Here is a 16,001-nt window from a genome sequence, read left to right on the forward strand (position 1 = left end):
GCCGCCGCCGCGCGCAGGCGCCCCGGAGCCGGAAGGCCGCCGCGCGGAGGAGGAGGAGCGGGGCGGCCCCCGCCGGGCCCCCGCGCGCAGGTGAGCGGCGGGAGGGGCCCGGCCTGGGGGCTGTGACTGAGAGCGGGCCGGGGAGCCGGCGTGGGCGCGGCGGGGCGGGGCCCGCAGCTCTAGGGGGCGCCGGGGTGGCTGAGGGACGTGGAGATGGGGTGGCCGGGGCTCCTGGGGCAGGGAAACATGGCGGGGGCGGGGGCACGGCCGCGAAAATGCGAAGCCCGGGAGCTCGCCAGCAGGTGAGCTCCGCAGAAGAGCCCGGCCTCCCTGTGCAGAGTCTGAGCAGCGGCCACTCTGTTCCCCGGTGTTTGCAAAACCGAAGGGGTTTAAAGGGTATGAATTATAAAAAAAAAAAAAAAAAAAAAAAATCAACTCTCCGTTTTTTAAGGTTTTTTTTTTTGTTTTGTTTTGTTTTGTTTCTGTAATTTCGTAATCCTGGGAGGTTTCTAGTGATGCGTGGCATCTTACGTGGTAGATAAAACCTGAATTTCTAATGTGAAAATCAAGCAGAACCCTCCTACCCTTCGCTTTTTAGGCCTCCTTTGTACATCATAAAGAAGCAAAAAAAAGGGCAAAAGCCCCCCCTGCGCAGATCACCTCCTACAATTTACATTAGCACTGAAGAACAATCATTGCAATGATGGCATTTTGGAAGATTGGCTTTAGTTACTTGTTTTAAGGCAGGGGTAGTCAACTACTTTTTGTCAAGGTCCAAATGTCTTGATCAAGATCCAGACTCCAGAGAAAATAACAAAAAAAAAAATAAAAAATAAAAAAAAATAAGTAAATAAAAAGATTTTGGAGTCTATTCAAAAAGCATCTGGCAGATTTGGCCCACGGTCTGTTTAAAGGGTTTGACTTTTAGGCAAAGAATTGGCAGTGGGAAGGAACATTTCTGCTTCATTTCCGATTTCCAGATGTAAATCGACAGCTGCTGAGTAAATGGACTTCCATTTTCCATTGATACTTCTTTACAGGAACTTTTTTTAATGTTGGTCACAAGTTTGTATATATCTCTTGAGAAATATATAAAGGAGCGTAATGTTTAAGTATATGTGGGAACACACTGAATATATTGCCAAGGAAGTTGTGTGTATTATTCATGTATTTCCACCATTTCTAGGATACATAGGACTCTTCTATACACCAGAAATGTCTCACGGGGTTCTATACTCTTTCAGTTTATTCAGCAGGAGTCCAGCTGTTCAGAATAATAATTCAATAGCCAATTTCAAGGGCTCCTTCTCAGAGTCTCAAGGGCTTGAAGATTCCATTATAAATACAGATCATTATTCCTGTGTCTGTGGCACCTATAACACATTGTAATAAGCCGCAAAAGATGTTTCTTTTAAAAAGTATTATTTCTAAAGGAAATCCAATTTATAGTTTAAGTACTGATGGTATATTCCCTTAGTCATGGGAGTACAACTTCAGCAATAACCGCTGTTTCCACATTTCTGGTTTGGGAATATCATGTTCAACATGCATTTTTGCCCACATTCAGCTTCTTTGCTGTTTATACTCATCCCCATCTGTTGCGGTAGCATTGTGCCTACACTCATGGTGATGTCAGTTGTCCTAGGGCATAATTGCTAAGAAAAATGAGTTTGTATAGGCTGTAGCCAAAACAATGCAAGGTTTGTCTTTTCTATGGGACATCTCTGCTGTGAGAGAACATTGCCATACTGGTGCAATTTATATTTTATCAAACATGTCAATATATTTGCCAAATAAACCTGCCTGAACTGTGAAAGAAAAGACGACACAAGGTTCAGAGAGGTTTGTAGCTGCTTTTACAGCAAGTGCACCAAATCCCCTCAAAGGACACTAGCATGGCATGACAAATATTACAGGAGAGCACAAAGCCGCAGCCACTCTCGCCCAAATTCTGTTTTCAGTTGCACGCTTTGCAGTCCCTTTGAAGTCAATAAAGTAGCTGCTTTCTGGCAGAAAGCAAGCCAACGACATTCTTGGAATCAGGAGCAAGCAGGCTTACTCAAAGTAAACCAGGTGGCTGAGTCCAAAACATAAGTTGTGTGTTTTCTGTGTAAACTGGGCATTCAGCTAATTGCATATTAGAGTAGTTTGTGATATAAGACTTTTCCCAATATTTTTTCTTTAGTTTTAATATATATTTTGCCCACAAGAACTAAACAGTGGAATTCATTTGATAGTCAGAAGCCTATAATAAGCTTATAAGTATGGATACTTACCTGTTTATTATTATTCAGTATTTGACACACAACAGGCTACATGATAGGGAGATAATTTGGTTCTGACTACATCCAAAACATCAGTAACAACTCCCCTCCTTCCAGAATGCACCTGAATCAACTTTATGATTTCATTCTGGGGTTTTGTAACTCTAGTTTGGCTTTTTTACTCTTCCCTAGTAGAATTATTGCCTTGGGAGGATTTTCATTTTTTCTTAGATTTACATTTTTGATTATTTCATTCTTAGTATTATTAAACATTATACAGCTGTCTTCAAAGAGGTGAAAGGATTTTTTAAAATGTCATTATATATGTGCCATATATTATTTAAAGTATGTAATTAGTGATGTATATTTTGGAAAAGTTTGTAAGTTCATATTGTGGTCAGAGTTTAAGTAATTTATGAAGTGTGTGTGTCACTATTGTTAAGAGAATGTGTGAACTGTAAGGATATTGGAGTACATATATGTTACCTTAAGAAATATTTCAATACTCTCTAAGGCTTAGACTGTTGGGTTTTTAATTGTAATGTTCTTTAATGTAATTTATATAACATTTGTAGTAAGTACTGGAATAACTTTTAAGAGTAAGTTAAAGTTTTTGTGTGTGAATTTCCTATGTTTAAAAAAAAAATATGAAGGAAAAACCCAGCAACATGTATATTTCACAGACAGACAGATAGAGAGGCACATACCCTCCTGAGGGCTTGATGAAGTCTGCCAAAGTTGAGACCTACTTCAGTAGTCTATGTAAGAGAATTTGGAGCAGGAGCTGTTCTCCTGTGTATCTTATTTGGTCTGTCAGCGAATTTGGGCTTAGATCTTCCCCTGATACACTGCCTCCTGTGGACTTGCTAATGTCTGCAAGAGGAGAGCTGTGCTATAGGAAATTTAATAAATTATTCCAAAAATGTATTCTCCTTCAGGGAACTTTAACAACTCTGCCAGTTCCACACTGCATTGCGGTGCTTTAAGTTCATTATTATTAAGTGCTAATCAGTAACTGGTTGAAGTTTTGAAATGCTTAAATTTTTTATGGTGGGGTGGCTAGTGGAGATCCAGTCAATAGCAGGAAAGATTGTTAATGCCTTTAGTTTCAAAATCAAAATTCTAATAACCTATACTTTGCAGAGGGGTATACCAAACTTTGTTTATTTTGACTTTGGAGTTTATGGAATTTTTTTTCAAAGTTATAAATGGCTGAAAAATCACGAGAACACTTATTTTTCAAGAAAAAAAGCTCTGTGTTTGACACCCCCCAAAATATTTGTTGCCTCCTCTAAATTAAGCATAAAAATGTTCATGGGAATACCTTCTTCCTATGAAAAGTTAAAAGGATGTGTGTGTCAAAATTAGACTTCTTATCATGCAACTGTCATCACAACCTTATCTCAAGAGACATGATTAGCACCTCAACAATAGAAAGTATTATTATGAGTTCCAGTCATGGCTCTGATATTGAATCCTCCTGTAGGAGAGAAGTCACTTTAGGCCCCAATTCAGCAAAGTATCTAAGCTCATGCCTCCTTTTAAGCACGAGTAGGACGTCTCATTGACGTCAATGGGGTCTGATTTTCAGATATATTGAGCTCCTATAGCTTCTGTTGACTTCATTTAGAAGTGTGTGCTCTGAAATACACATATTATAAAAATAAATTCCAAGATAAAACACTACTACATACACTTTTCTTCCTGGGGAGAGGATGAAAAAATAAATGTGACAGATGTTAGTTATGTAGCTTAGTGCAGGGGTTCTCACAACACATTTTTTGGAGTCCTCAGAGTGCGGCCACCAACTCTTGCTGGTGGCCACTATGACAATTTTCCGAAAAACTTAATTCACTTTAGAAAAAACAAATAAATATGCACACATACCTGTCCAAATCATTGTAATGTATTTATGTAGAGTTGTTGGGTTTTTTGCAGATTCAATAACAACAACAATGTACAGTTCTTTACTGGACCTAAACAGAATAGAAACACAAATAAGGTGCTCTGCATGTTCTTGTCTTTTTTTGTAGTTGTTTCTTTTGCTTTTTTGGTTTCCGTTTTTTTTCTTTTGAATAGAATTGCTAGCTAGTAAGTCTGCTTCTGTGAAAAATTATATTTGTATGTTCGTTAATATCACTTTTCACAGCAGCAGACTTGTTAGCTAGCTGTGAAGCAGTTAAAAGTGATATTAACAAACATACAAATATCACTTTTCACAGCAGACTTACACAAGCCAGGGGACAAATTAAGCCTTGGATGGGGTGGTGGGTAGGGAGGTATTGGGGGCCAGGGGTGATGGGGTGGATGGGTCAGGGGCCAAGAGAGGCAGTGGGGGCCAGAGACAATGAGGCAGGTGGTGAGCCTGAACCCAGTTTCCAGAGGCTGCCGCCACATGGCCGAAGCTTGCTGCCTGCCACCCCAGGGCTGAAGCTGGAAGCCTGAGTCCCACTGCCCATGGGAAGGTGGGAAAGTCACATCGGCTGTCAGCTCCTCCTGTGTTTGTGGCTCCAGATTGGGGCAGGGCCCAGCCCCTACTTGCAAGCCCAGAGGAGGGGCCAATACTTTGCCCCTACCCCCACATCACTGCCCAGGTGGCTGTGGCCGCATGTGAGAGAAACGCTGGCTTAGTGCACTACTGGAAGGTGCACAAATACCATGTGATGAGGTCAGTATAAGAACCAATATAGAATAGAATAGCAAAGCTGTCAGAAGATGCTCATTATATTGCTATGTTAATATGTTACTGAGATCTTTATTCCTTTTTAAAAGTGTTTTCTTTCAAAGTGCATTCTTTTTTTGGTTTTCATTGTCGTTTGTTTCTCTGTAAGTGGTATCAATCAAAACCAACATGCTTTTTGCTGGCCTTATCAGGGTGGGTGTTCACTCCCAGAGAATGTTCGTTAATTGCTTACTCATTAGGTAAACAGTAGTGCATCTGTCAAATATCTTGTTTCTTGTGATGCATAACTTTTACTGGCATTGTACAGAGAGAAGTCCTCTAGATCTAATTTAGATATTTCTTTGTTGTGTTTCAGTGTTCTGTGGCCATTTTTGGTAAACAATGAAGGTTCTGTTACTGAAGGACCCCAAAGACAGAGACTCAGGACCAGATCCATATATTCAAGTAAGTAACATGGGGGTGGGGGAAGCTATCCCTTGTGCTGTTTCACTGTTAATAATAATAATACTTAGCAATTAAACAAGATTAATGTGATTGGGTGTTACAAAACAGGAAAAAGTGTTTGAAATGTTAGTATCCATTGAGAAAACTAACTTTCCAGTGTAATTTTCACTATTGCAAAGAGTAGTTTTAGATATGACAGTTAACGTTCTTAGTTGAGTAATCATCCATTGTTATTGAAGTTAGTTTTAAACTGCGTAAATGACTAAATATCAGTTTGCTTTCATATAGATCAGAATTAGGACTACTGTATTTTGTAATTGTTACAAACAATTGTTAGCAGTCTCCATTGAGAGTCCAAGAACATAATTGGATACTTAAATACCTTTTACCCCTATAATTGGCCTTTTCTCTGCAAACCATATTCATATGGGCAGTTCTTACTTGTGCAGATAGTCCCACTGGCTTTAATGTACTTCATATACATGTAACAATTTGCAGGATTGGGCCCTTAGTACTAAGGCACATCAGTGGTGAGAAACTGCTTATATCAGGGGTGGGCAAACTATGGCCCACCGGCTGGATCCAGCCCACCAGCCATTTTAAGCTGGCGCTCGAGTTCCCACTGGGGTCCGGGATGTGCCCCGCTTTGGCGCTGCAGCAGGGTCAGGGGCCGCTCCATGTGGCTCCCGGAATTAGCGGCATGACTCCTATCTGGCTCCTACATGCTCCAATGGCCCCCTCCGGTGCTCCGATGGGAGCTGCAGGGGTGGTGCCTGCGGATGGGGCAACATGCAGAGCTGCCTTGCTGTGCCTCGGCGTAGGAGCTGGAGAACGGACATGCTGCTGCTTCTGGGAGCCATTTGAGGTAAGCGCTGCTTGGACCCTGCACTCCTGAGTCTCTTCCCAACGCCCTGCCCCAGCCCTGATCTCCCTCCCACCCTCTGAACCCCTCAGTCCTAGCCCATAGCACCCTCCTACACCCCAAACTCCTCATTCCCAGCCCCACCCCAGATCCCACACCCCAGCCAGAGTCTGCTCCCCTTCCCGCACCCCAACCCCCCACCCCACCCCAGAGCCCCCTTCCACACCCTGAACTTCTCATTTTTGGCCCCACCCCAGAGCCCTAACCCCCTCCTGCATTCCAACCCCAATTTTGTCAGCATTCATAGCCCACCATACAATTTCTATTCCCAGATGTGGTCCTCAGGCCAAAAAATTTGCCCACCACTGGCTTATATTGTACCTGTTTAATGGATAAATAGAGGGCCTCAGTCTCCAGGGCTGTAAGTACAATATCTTTCAGCAGCACTAAATTCATCAACAAAAACAACCAAAAATTCCATAGATAGTGTTGGATTTTAGTTCAGAAAAGTAGTTGAATAGTTCTGTTGCCAAATAGCCCATTCTTATAAATATAAATAGACACTATTTGTGATGCATTCCAATGACTAGATATACTTTTATCCATAGGAATTAGGATTATATGGATTTGAAGCAGCTTTAATCCCTGTTTTGTCATTTGAATTTGTCTCTCTTCAAACTTTCTTTGAAAAGGTAAGATTTCAACCTTTTAGATTCATAGATTCATAGACACTAAGGTCAGAAGGGACCATTCTGATCATCTAGTCTGACCTCCTGCACAATGCAGGCCACAGAATCACCCACCCACTCCTACAAAAAACCTCACCTATGTCTGAGCTATTGAAGTCCTCAAATCGTGGTTTAAAGACTTCAAGGAGCAGAGAATCCTCCCTCAAGTGACCCGTGCCCCATGCTACAGAGGAAGGCGAAAAACCTCCAGGGCCTCTTCCAATCTGCCCTGGAGGAAAATTCCTTCCCGACCCCAAATATGGCGATCAGCTAAACCCTGAGCATATGGGCAAGATTCACCAACTAGATACTACAGAAAATTCTTTCCTGGGTAACTCAGATCCCACCCATCTAATATCCCATCTCAGGGGATTAGGCCTATTTACCCTGAATACTTAAAGATCAATTAATTAGTAGTTCTGTTGGAGAAATTATGCCCTATGACTGCCAAGCTACAAAGACAAATCCTGATTCAATCCTCTCACTGCTATCTGTATTGCTGTTTCTCTCCTGAATTGATAGGGAGTTAAAGAACTTTTTCACAACTCCAGTCCCCTCCTTAAATATATACTTTGTTAGTCTCATCCCTCATTGCCTAATTGGACCAAAAAGCTGCTACTAATGATGGTGAAGGACTTCACTGAGCATACCAAACTCGTCTCCCTGACATCCTTAGATGATGTAGTCCCTTCTCATGTAACTAACCTGACAGATTCAGCTGGGATGAGCTATATCCAGTCTTGCAGTGACTATAATACTAGGTCAATTGCCTACAAAACTTCGCCATGGAAGTGTATCTGCTGCCTAGTAAGAAAACAGGCTTGAATTTAGGTCTTTCTTTCTTGCTTCCCAAACGAGTGGGGGCTAGGACAGGGATTCTCAACCTTTTTCTTTCTGAGCCCCCACCCCAACATACTATAAAAACTCCATGGCCCACAACAACTATTTTACTGTATAGAAAAGCCAGGACCAGCATTAGGGGGTAACAAGCAGGGCAGTTGCCTGGGGCCCTGCGAAGGTAAGTTGCTCAGGCTTCAGCTTCAGCCCTGGATAGTGGGACTTGGGGCCCTGGGCTTCAGCCCTATGTGGTGGGTCTTTGGCTTTCTGCCCCGTGTCCCAGCAAGTCTAATGCCGGCCCTGCTTGATGGAACTCTGAAACCTGCTTGTGGCCCCCCAGGGTACCCTGGCCCCTGGTTGAAAACCACTGGGCATAGGGATGGCACACCTAATGGTTTGAGCTGCTCATCAGTGACCTCTGTTTGTTAAGACTGTGCTTTCTTCTGTGCTCCTTCCTACAGCATAGTGTGCTGTAACACTAGGATTTACATAAAGGAAGGTATGTGTAGGAAGGTGGGTTTATGCAAGAAAAAGATAGGTCTTCATAAGAACTTGTTTGTATGATATGAACTATCTGTTGCCTAGATTCTAAGGACACTGTTTTCTGTTCAAGTTTCCCTACCTGACAGGTGCCCAATGGTGTGTTCCACAGAATGCTCTAAATAATGGGGATTTTATGGACTTGAGAGAGGAGGGAAGGACCATGTGAGCTGGAGAAAGAAACAGAAAAGAAATGTGTTTAGTAGGGCTGGTTGACATTTTTTGTTTTGAAACATTTTGCGGACAAAAGATGGTCCTTTTCCTAAACTGAAAACTTTCACAAAAAGCTTTTGTTTTTTTTTTTAAATTTTCTGTTTTATTTTATTTTTTTGTTGAAATTGAAAGTTTCAAAAATTTTAATGATTCATTGTTGCTCCCTCTTGCCCCTCCATTTTGTCATTAAATTAATCATAACTAGGTTTTTGGGGGAGGGAGAGTGTCACTTTTTCGTTTTTCCCTTTGCCACTATAACTTTTCAAAATTTCTTTACATTGGAGAAGCTAGAGTGGCAAAAGGAAAAATGAAAATTCAGACTCTTCAAAAACCGGAGATGTTTGAATAATTACTGTGGCAGAATTAGTTTCATTTTTTCTTTTGCTATTTTACGACTTTTCAAAAGTTAGGAAAAAGGAAAAGTTAATGACAAATGATGTCCCTGCACATAATTTATTTTATTGCACCTGGTGGCAAAAAAGTGAGAGGAGGAAAACAAAAATTCAAACATTTTTTAAAAGGAATTTCCTGAAAATTTGTGGGGAGGGGAGTGAGAAATTGTTCCGTTTTAAACCCTGCAAGCTAGAAACAACTTCAAAATTTTCAGTTCAATCTCATAAAATGGATTTTCTTTCCTGTATTTTTTTTAAACCCTCTACTCTGATGTTTGTTTAGAAATTCTTATTGAGTCAGTTTCCAAGCACCTGGGCCTGTTACATGATTATTAAAACTAAAAAACAAATATAAACTTTTTAATTAAATTTTAATGGAAACCACCTCTTTGTAACAAAGCCCCTGAATCCCTAATGACAGCCAAAAAGTTTTCAAAGCTAGAGCTAACAACTCAGTCTTTTACTTTATTCTGTAAAGTTGGTTAAGTTCTGGCTGTGGTGAAGTACTTGAGGGGAAAATTCTTGAGAAATGGATAAAAATAAAGTGGAAAACATGTGGGCATGAGTTCTGAAACACATTGGAAGAGCTGTTCATCCCACAGAGGAAGACTCCCCTTAGAATGCATTTGTTAAATTAGAGGATCATCTCATGCAGAAGCAATCCACTTTTCAATATACTTGAGGCAGATAGGCAACTTTCTGCAATATCTTTGGGAGACCCTTTTCTATTAAATGTATGAATGGTACCTCTGTGGGCCAGAGATTGTATGCTTTCCGAGAGCTGAGGGTTACCATGGCTCCTTCAGGAATTGAAATCAGTAAGGGATGATCAGCACAAATCATTCAGTTTATAACACCTCCAGAAAGGTACTACCACCAAGGTAGGTTTGCATATTCTGGTTCTAACTAGATTTTTACAGAGGCCAACAGACAAGAAAGGACTTTTGGATAAATAGCCCCATCTTAAAATAACTCAGGGCCTTCATTCTGGTTCTTGATCTAAAGACTGAACTTGCAACCATGGGGAAAACCTAGTCGTCAGATTTGAAGGACTGACATTACCAGTGACCTATGTTCAAATTGGGGGTAACCCTGGTAAGCTTTGTAGCATGTGTAGCACATTTTTTGTTGTTGTTTTTATATGCTTTCTTTGTGATGATTTTACCTTAATAATAAATGTACTGACTTAGAAGGAGCTGTGGGGTAATTTGTAAGTGTTGGCAGTACGCTGGTCATAGCTCTCAAAGAGGAAGCAAAGGACAGGCACTTACCTTTTAGGCAGACTGACTTACTGAGGTATTAGCAATTATAAAGCTGGGAGCTTGTTCAGCCTTAAGCCCCCATGTCAGAAAGGAGTGAGACACTGGTTCCATCCAGGAGAGGTGACGGCTGGGAACCAGAAACCCTTGAGGGAGCATGGGATGGGAAATGCAGCTGCAGTTACCCTGAAACTTTGAAAATAGGCTTCATAGTTTTCCAACCTGATGCTTGGGATTTAGACTTATGCATTATGAGAGTTTACATCCTAAAATGTTGTGACACTCTATATCTCCGAGGAGCACTCTATAGCCCGCAGATTCATCATCTATATATAATTGTAATATTGCGTATAAAGCATGCCACGTGAGGTATCAGAGAACAGGTTATGATCTGCTGAAACCCACTGTTCCATCTAAATATGTATATCATCAATGCATATGAAGTTATGAGAATTGTGTTATATGATTGTCACTAAAATATGCCGTGGGTTTGGGAAGCGCCCCAGATACTAGCTCCCCAAAGACAATGAGGGATAACCAATGCCCAGGCGAGTGTCCAACAACCATCAACAGCCATTGTCCGGCAAGGCAGTTACAATTCAATGACTCACTTGCACAAGGCCACACCAGGGAAATTACTTAACCTTGCCTGGGGACTCAGCAGTGCCCTCCGACATGGCTGGACTTGTGTTCTCCAAGCACATGGATTAAGGGTATAAAACAGAACACAGGGGCCCCATGCTTTGCCCTTTCTCCTCCCCGGAGCTATGCTGCAAGCAACAAGGAAAGACACTCAGAAGACTGAAGATTCCAATATCGGAAACTGGCCCAGGTTTCAAGGGTGAACCTATGTCATATGAACTGCAATATCCAGTGAGGTGAGAAAACTGCTTAATCTAGATGTTGCCCAGTTTAATAGAGTTGAGAGTTTAGACTACGTGCTTGTATTTCTTTTCTTATGGTAACCACTCTGACTTTTTGCCTATCACTTATAATCACTTAAAATCTTTTATAATTAATAACTTGTTTTACTGTTATCTTTACCCTTGAGTTTGCCTGAAGTGCTTGATAAATCTGCACAGGTTTACAAGGCTGGTGTATGTCCACTTTCCATTGGTGAACCAATTAATAAACTTGCACTGTTCAAGAAAGGGTCTAAACAGTACAAGAGGGTATATTCCTGGGGTACAAGACTGGGAGCTGGGGGGATTTGCCAGGTGCCTTTCTCTGTGTGATTCATGAGTGGCTCTGGGAGCATTCATGCAAGCTAGCTGGGTGTGGGGCTCCACATGAGGTTGTGCTGAGTGATAACAGTGCCTGGAGGGGTTTGCTGGTTGTGACCAGCAAAGCTCTGTGAGGGACAGCCCAGGCTGGAGAGTTAAGGGGGCATAGGGGTCCACAGTCCCAGGCTGCACCCTGTCACAAACGTATAAAGTCGCAGTAGAGTGAATAGCTTAAACCGAGCAGCGGAGTTGAAAATGATGAAAAACCATATGGAAGGAGTGTATTGGTCCTGTATACATTATGTTACTGGCACTTAAGTCTTAGTGCATGCATTAAATACAGAGCCTTTTTCTATAGAATAGCCAGTGGCTTGAGCATTGGCCTGCTAAACACAGGGTTGTGAGTTCAGTCCTTGAGGGGGCCATTTAGGGATCCAGGGCAAACATTGGGGATTGGTCCTGCTTTGAGCAGGGGGTTGGACTAGATGACCTCCTGAGGTCCCTTCCAACCCTGATATTCTATGAATATCTATGAAAGACTCTTTCAATGTGCTTTGAGAAATCATGCTCAGGCTTAGACAGTATTCACATCTGTTCCCCATCTGAACTCTGACAGGGCCTGTTAGTCAGCTGAAGAGAGCTTTAAATGCTAGCTCGTTCAAAGAAAACAATGAAAGGAGACTCATGATGGATGTTCTGGTTATATAGCTCTCAATTTGACAAGGGGGATTTCTCCTTCCCTCTCCTCTGCCCCTGGGCTGGAGGCAAAGATATTTTTAAATTACAATTGTTTTAAAAAAAGAAAAGGAGTACTTGTGGCACCTTAGAGACTAACAAATTTATTAGAGCATAAGCTTTCGTGAGCTACAGCTCACTTCATCGGATGCATTTAGCTGTAGCTCACGAAAGCTTATGCTCTAATAAATTTGTTAGTCTCTAAGGTGCCACAAGTACTCCTTTTCTTTTGCGAATACAGACTAACACGGCTGCTACTCTGAAACCTGTAATTGTTTTAAAGTTTAGGAAACCAGGTTGCTGAGGGTCATCCCCAGCTGTGTGAGAATTTCTCTAGCGCCAGGCAAGTGATGTTACTGTCAATGAACATATTGAGGCTGCAGCACCTCTCCTTCCAAATGCTTGCTGTACATGCACAGTGCGTTCTCTAAATGTTTATGGAAGTTACCGTGGGGCAGCTCATTAGCACAAGTTCTGCACTTACACATACTTTACCATATCCTGCAGCTGCAGAACTAAAGACTTAAAAAAAACAAACCCCTTACTATGATACAAACTAATTAGCAGTGAATGAGTTGGCCAGTTATGAATCCAATATACACAGCCAGGGTTATGAGGCATGGGTGATCCCAGTTATGTTCTACTTGAAAAAGCCCTAAGATAGTGCTTTCTTTGCAGCTTTAGTAGCATTAAATACACTTTATGAGGAGGTTAAATGAAACAAACAGCTTTGGTGAAATCCTGGTTTCACTGAAGTAAATGGGAGTTTTGCCATGGACTTTAGTGGGGGCCAGTATTTAACCCTACTTTGAATCCTATCATTTTTTATTCTCAGGGCATGCAATATACATGCGTTTGTTATTAGCATTTTGTGTTGTAGATCTTTATATGATATCTGATTGCTAACCCAAATTTATCTATAAGCCTCAGACATCTGACAGTCCTAATTTTTATTTTATTGTTTGTAAAGAAATCATATAACTGAGATGATAGAAAATGGTATTTATGCTAAAGAAGTTTTCCCACATTATTTGAATATTCGTTATTTGTGTGTTCTATATTAGGGTTATTGCTTGCAGTAGGTTCCATACAGAGCCAGTTTCAGGATTGGGCGCTTAGTTGTTAAAAAGTATCTTAAACAATTGTCCTGTACTCCTGTATAAGATGAGTATTTTACACTTTTTATGCCATGTTTTGAAAAGAGCTCAGCACCCAAAAGCTCCCATGCAGGAGCCTAAATAAAGTAGCAAGATTTTCAAAAGTGCTCAGTACTTTTCAGCCCCCCATTACCCTAGAGCCAGGAGGGGGAAAAAGTGTCTTTAACAGGTGTCTTGCCCTGGGCTTCAAATTTTGGGCTGCACCCACAAAATTGCACACTTGATGTTCTCTCTACCATTTTAAAAGTTATTTTGTTTAAAATTTGAGATACACAATTCTGTGTTGTCCTTGTTCTTACAAATATCCAGGGATATTTACTGAAATGCTGAGTTTAAATTGTGTAATCTGTTACTTTGTTCAGACAAGGCCTACAATTATTAGGATCCCCCAGAAAATTTTTTGTTGGTGTTGTTTTTTGCATAGACAGTCAGTAATCTGAACTATTCTTCATCCTGGCAGTGAGGCAAGCACCTGCCCTCCTGATACTTTCTGAGTTACTGCTAACAATAATTATTAGCTTCCCCTGTAAGAATTTTAAATCCATCATATACTTTTCTCACATTCCAGTCTGGAGAGAAGAATTTATGTCTGTTCCTATATTCAGATTTCAGAATTAATGTTGTCTTGTGTGAAAGTTTGAGTTAACCTGAATTCAGTGTTATAAATCTCATTAATATTTCTGCTACTTTTATTAACTGATCAAAATATTTGACAATTTGAACTGTAATTTTCATATTGTAAAATTGTAACATTCACTGTATGTTTTTTGAACTTCCCAGAGTTTATCTAAATATATTTTCTAAATTGTTTTTTGGTAGCTCTCTCATCCAGATAGTTATGAGGGTTTAATTTTTACCAGTCCAAGAGCAGTAGAAGCTGCCAAGTTATGTTTGGGAGAGAATAGTAAAAATGAAGGTAAGTGCAGATTTATATCTTTTTGGTTCTGTCTTTTTTTAAATGAAGTTTTGTAAATTTCATTCTCTCGTCCACCAGAAGCTACTTAGTGTGCATGTATGAGTATATTTTAAAAAATAATAATCTTATCTAATAATTGACGTTGAATATTTAAAGGCACCATGCTGCTTTATGCTTAGCTTTCAGAGTAGCAGCCGTGTTAGTCTGTATTTGCAAAAAGAAAAGGAGGACTTGTGGCACCTTAGAGACTAACAAATTTATTTGAGCATAAGCTTTCGTGAGCTACAGCTCACTTCATCGGATGCATTCAGTGGAAAATACAGTGGGGAGATTTATATACACAGAGAACATGAAACAATGGGTATTACCATACACGCTGTAACCAGAGTGATCACTTAAGGTGAGCTATTACCAGCAGGAGAGCGGGGTGGAGGGGACGGGACACCTTTTGTAGTGATAATCAAGGTGGCCCATTTCCAGCAGTTGACAAGAACGTCTGAGGAACAGTGGGGGAGGAGGGGGGAGGATAAACATGGGGAAATAGTTTTACTTTGTGTAATGACCATCCACTCCCAGTCTCTATTCAAGCCTAAGTTAATTGTATCCAGTTTGCAAATTAATTCCAATTCAGCAGTCTCTCATTGGAGTCTGTTTTTGAAGCTTTTTGTTGAAGTATTGCCACTTTTAGGTCTGTAATTGAGTGACCAGAGAGATTGAAGTGTTCTCCGACTGGTTTTTGAATGTTATAATTCTTGAGTCTGATTTGTGTCCATTTATTCTTTTACATAGAGACTGTCCAGTTTGACCAATGTACATGGCAGAGGGGCATTGCTGGCACATGATGGCATATATCACATTGGTAGATGTGCAAGTGAATGAGCCTCTGAAATTGTGGCTGATGTGATTAGGCCCTATGATGGTGTCCCCTGAATAGATATGTGAACAGAGTTGGCAACGGGCTTTGTTGCAAGGATAGGTTCCTGGGTTAGTGGTTCTGTTGTGTGGTTTGTTGTTGCTGGTGAGTATTTGCTTCAGGTTGGGGGGCTGTCTGTAAGCAAGGACTGGCCTGTAGTGTGATGGCTTGTAGTCCATCTTTGTGTGGCAATTCTTCAACAAAAAACCTTCAAAAACAGACTCCAACGAGAGACTGCTGAATTGGAATTAATTTGCAAACAGGATACAATTAACTTAGGCTTGAATAGAGACTGGGAGTGGATGGGTCATTACACAAAGTAAAACTATTTCCCCATGTTTATCCCCCATCTCCCTCCCCACCCCATTCCTCAGACGTTCTTGTCAACTGCTGGAAATGGCCTACTTTGATTATCACTACAAAAGGTTCCCCCCTACTCTCCTGCTGGTAATAGCTCACCTTAAGTGATCACTCTGGTTACAGTGTGTATGGTAATACCCATTGTTTCATGTTCTCTGTGTATATAAATCTCTCCACTGTATTTTCCACTGAATGCATCCGATGAAGTGAGCTGTAGCTCACGAAAGCTTATGCTCAAATAAATTTGTTAGTCTCTAAGGTGCCACAAGTCCTCCTTTTCTTTATGCTTAGGTGAGCTTTCACATGTAGAGATTTTGTTTGTTTGTTCCCCCCCATAATAATAATTTTTCTAGTTATTATAACAAAAATTACTCTGAGTGCAAGTTACTAATTAGACTTCGTTTTTCCCCATGAAGTGAATGCGAGTTATTCAATAGTATTCAATAACAATAGTAAGCACCAACTAAGGAATCTG

At 40.9% G+C, this 16,001-nt stretch overlaps 1 protein-coding gene across 7 annotated transcripts in view; it reads left to right on the forward strand.

The window, feature by feature from the left end:
- UROS (uroporphyrinogen III synthase) overlaps window positions 1-16,001 on the forward strand; it is a 38,833-nt gene that overhangs the window by 428 nt on the left and 22,404 nt on the right. For 2 of the 7 annotated variants that reach the window (XM_038411004.2, XM_043519257.1), the window contains exons 1-4: window positions 2-90; window positions 5,303-5,391; window positions 6,862-6,945; window positions 14,157-14,253. In XM_038411004.2, the coding sequence (XP_038266932.1) occupies window positions 5,329-5,391; window positions 6,862-6,945; window positions 14,157-14,253 (244 nt within the window). In that variant the 5' untranslated portion in view covers window positions 2-90; window positions 5,303-5,328. The other 5 variants (XM_043519256.1, XM_038411006.2, XM_043519255.1 and 2 more) reach the window with 5 other exon arrangements.

The sequence above is a fragment of the Dermochelys coriacea genome, chromosome 7 (genome assembly GCF_009764565.3).
Source record: "Dermochelys coriacea isolate rDerCor1 chromosome 7, rDerCor1.pri.v4, whole genome shotgun sequence".
In the NCBI taxonomy this organism is placed as follows: Eukaryota; Metazoa; Chordata; order Testudines; family Dermochelyidae; genus Dermochelys; species Dermochelys coriacea.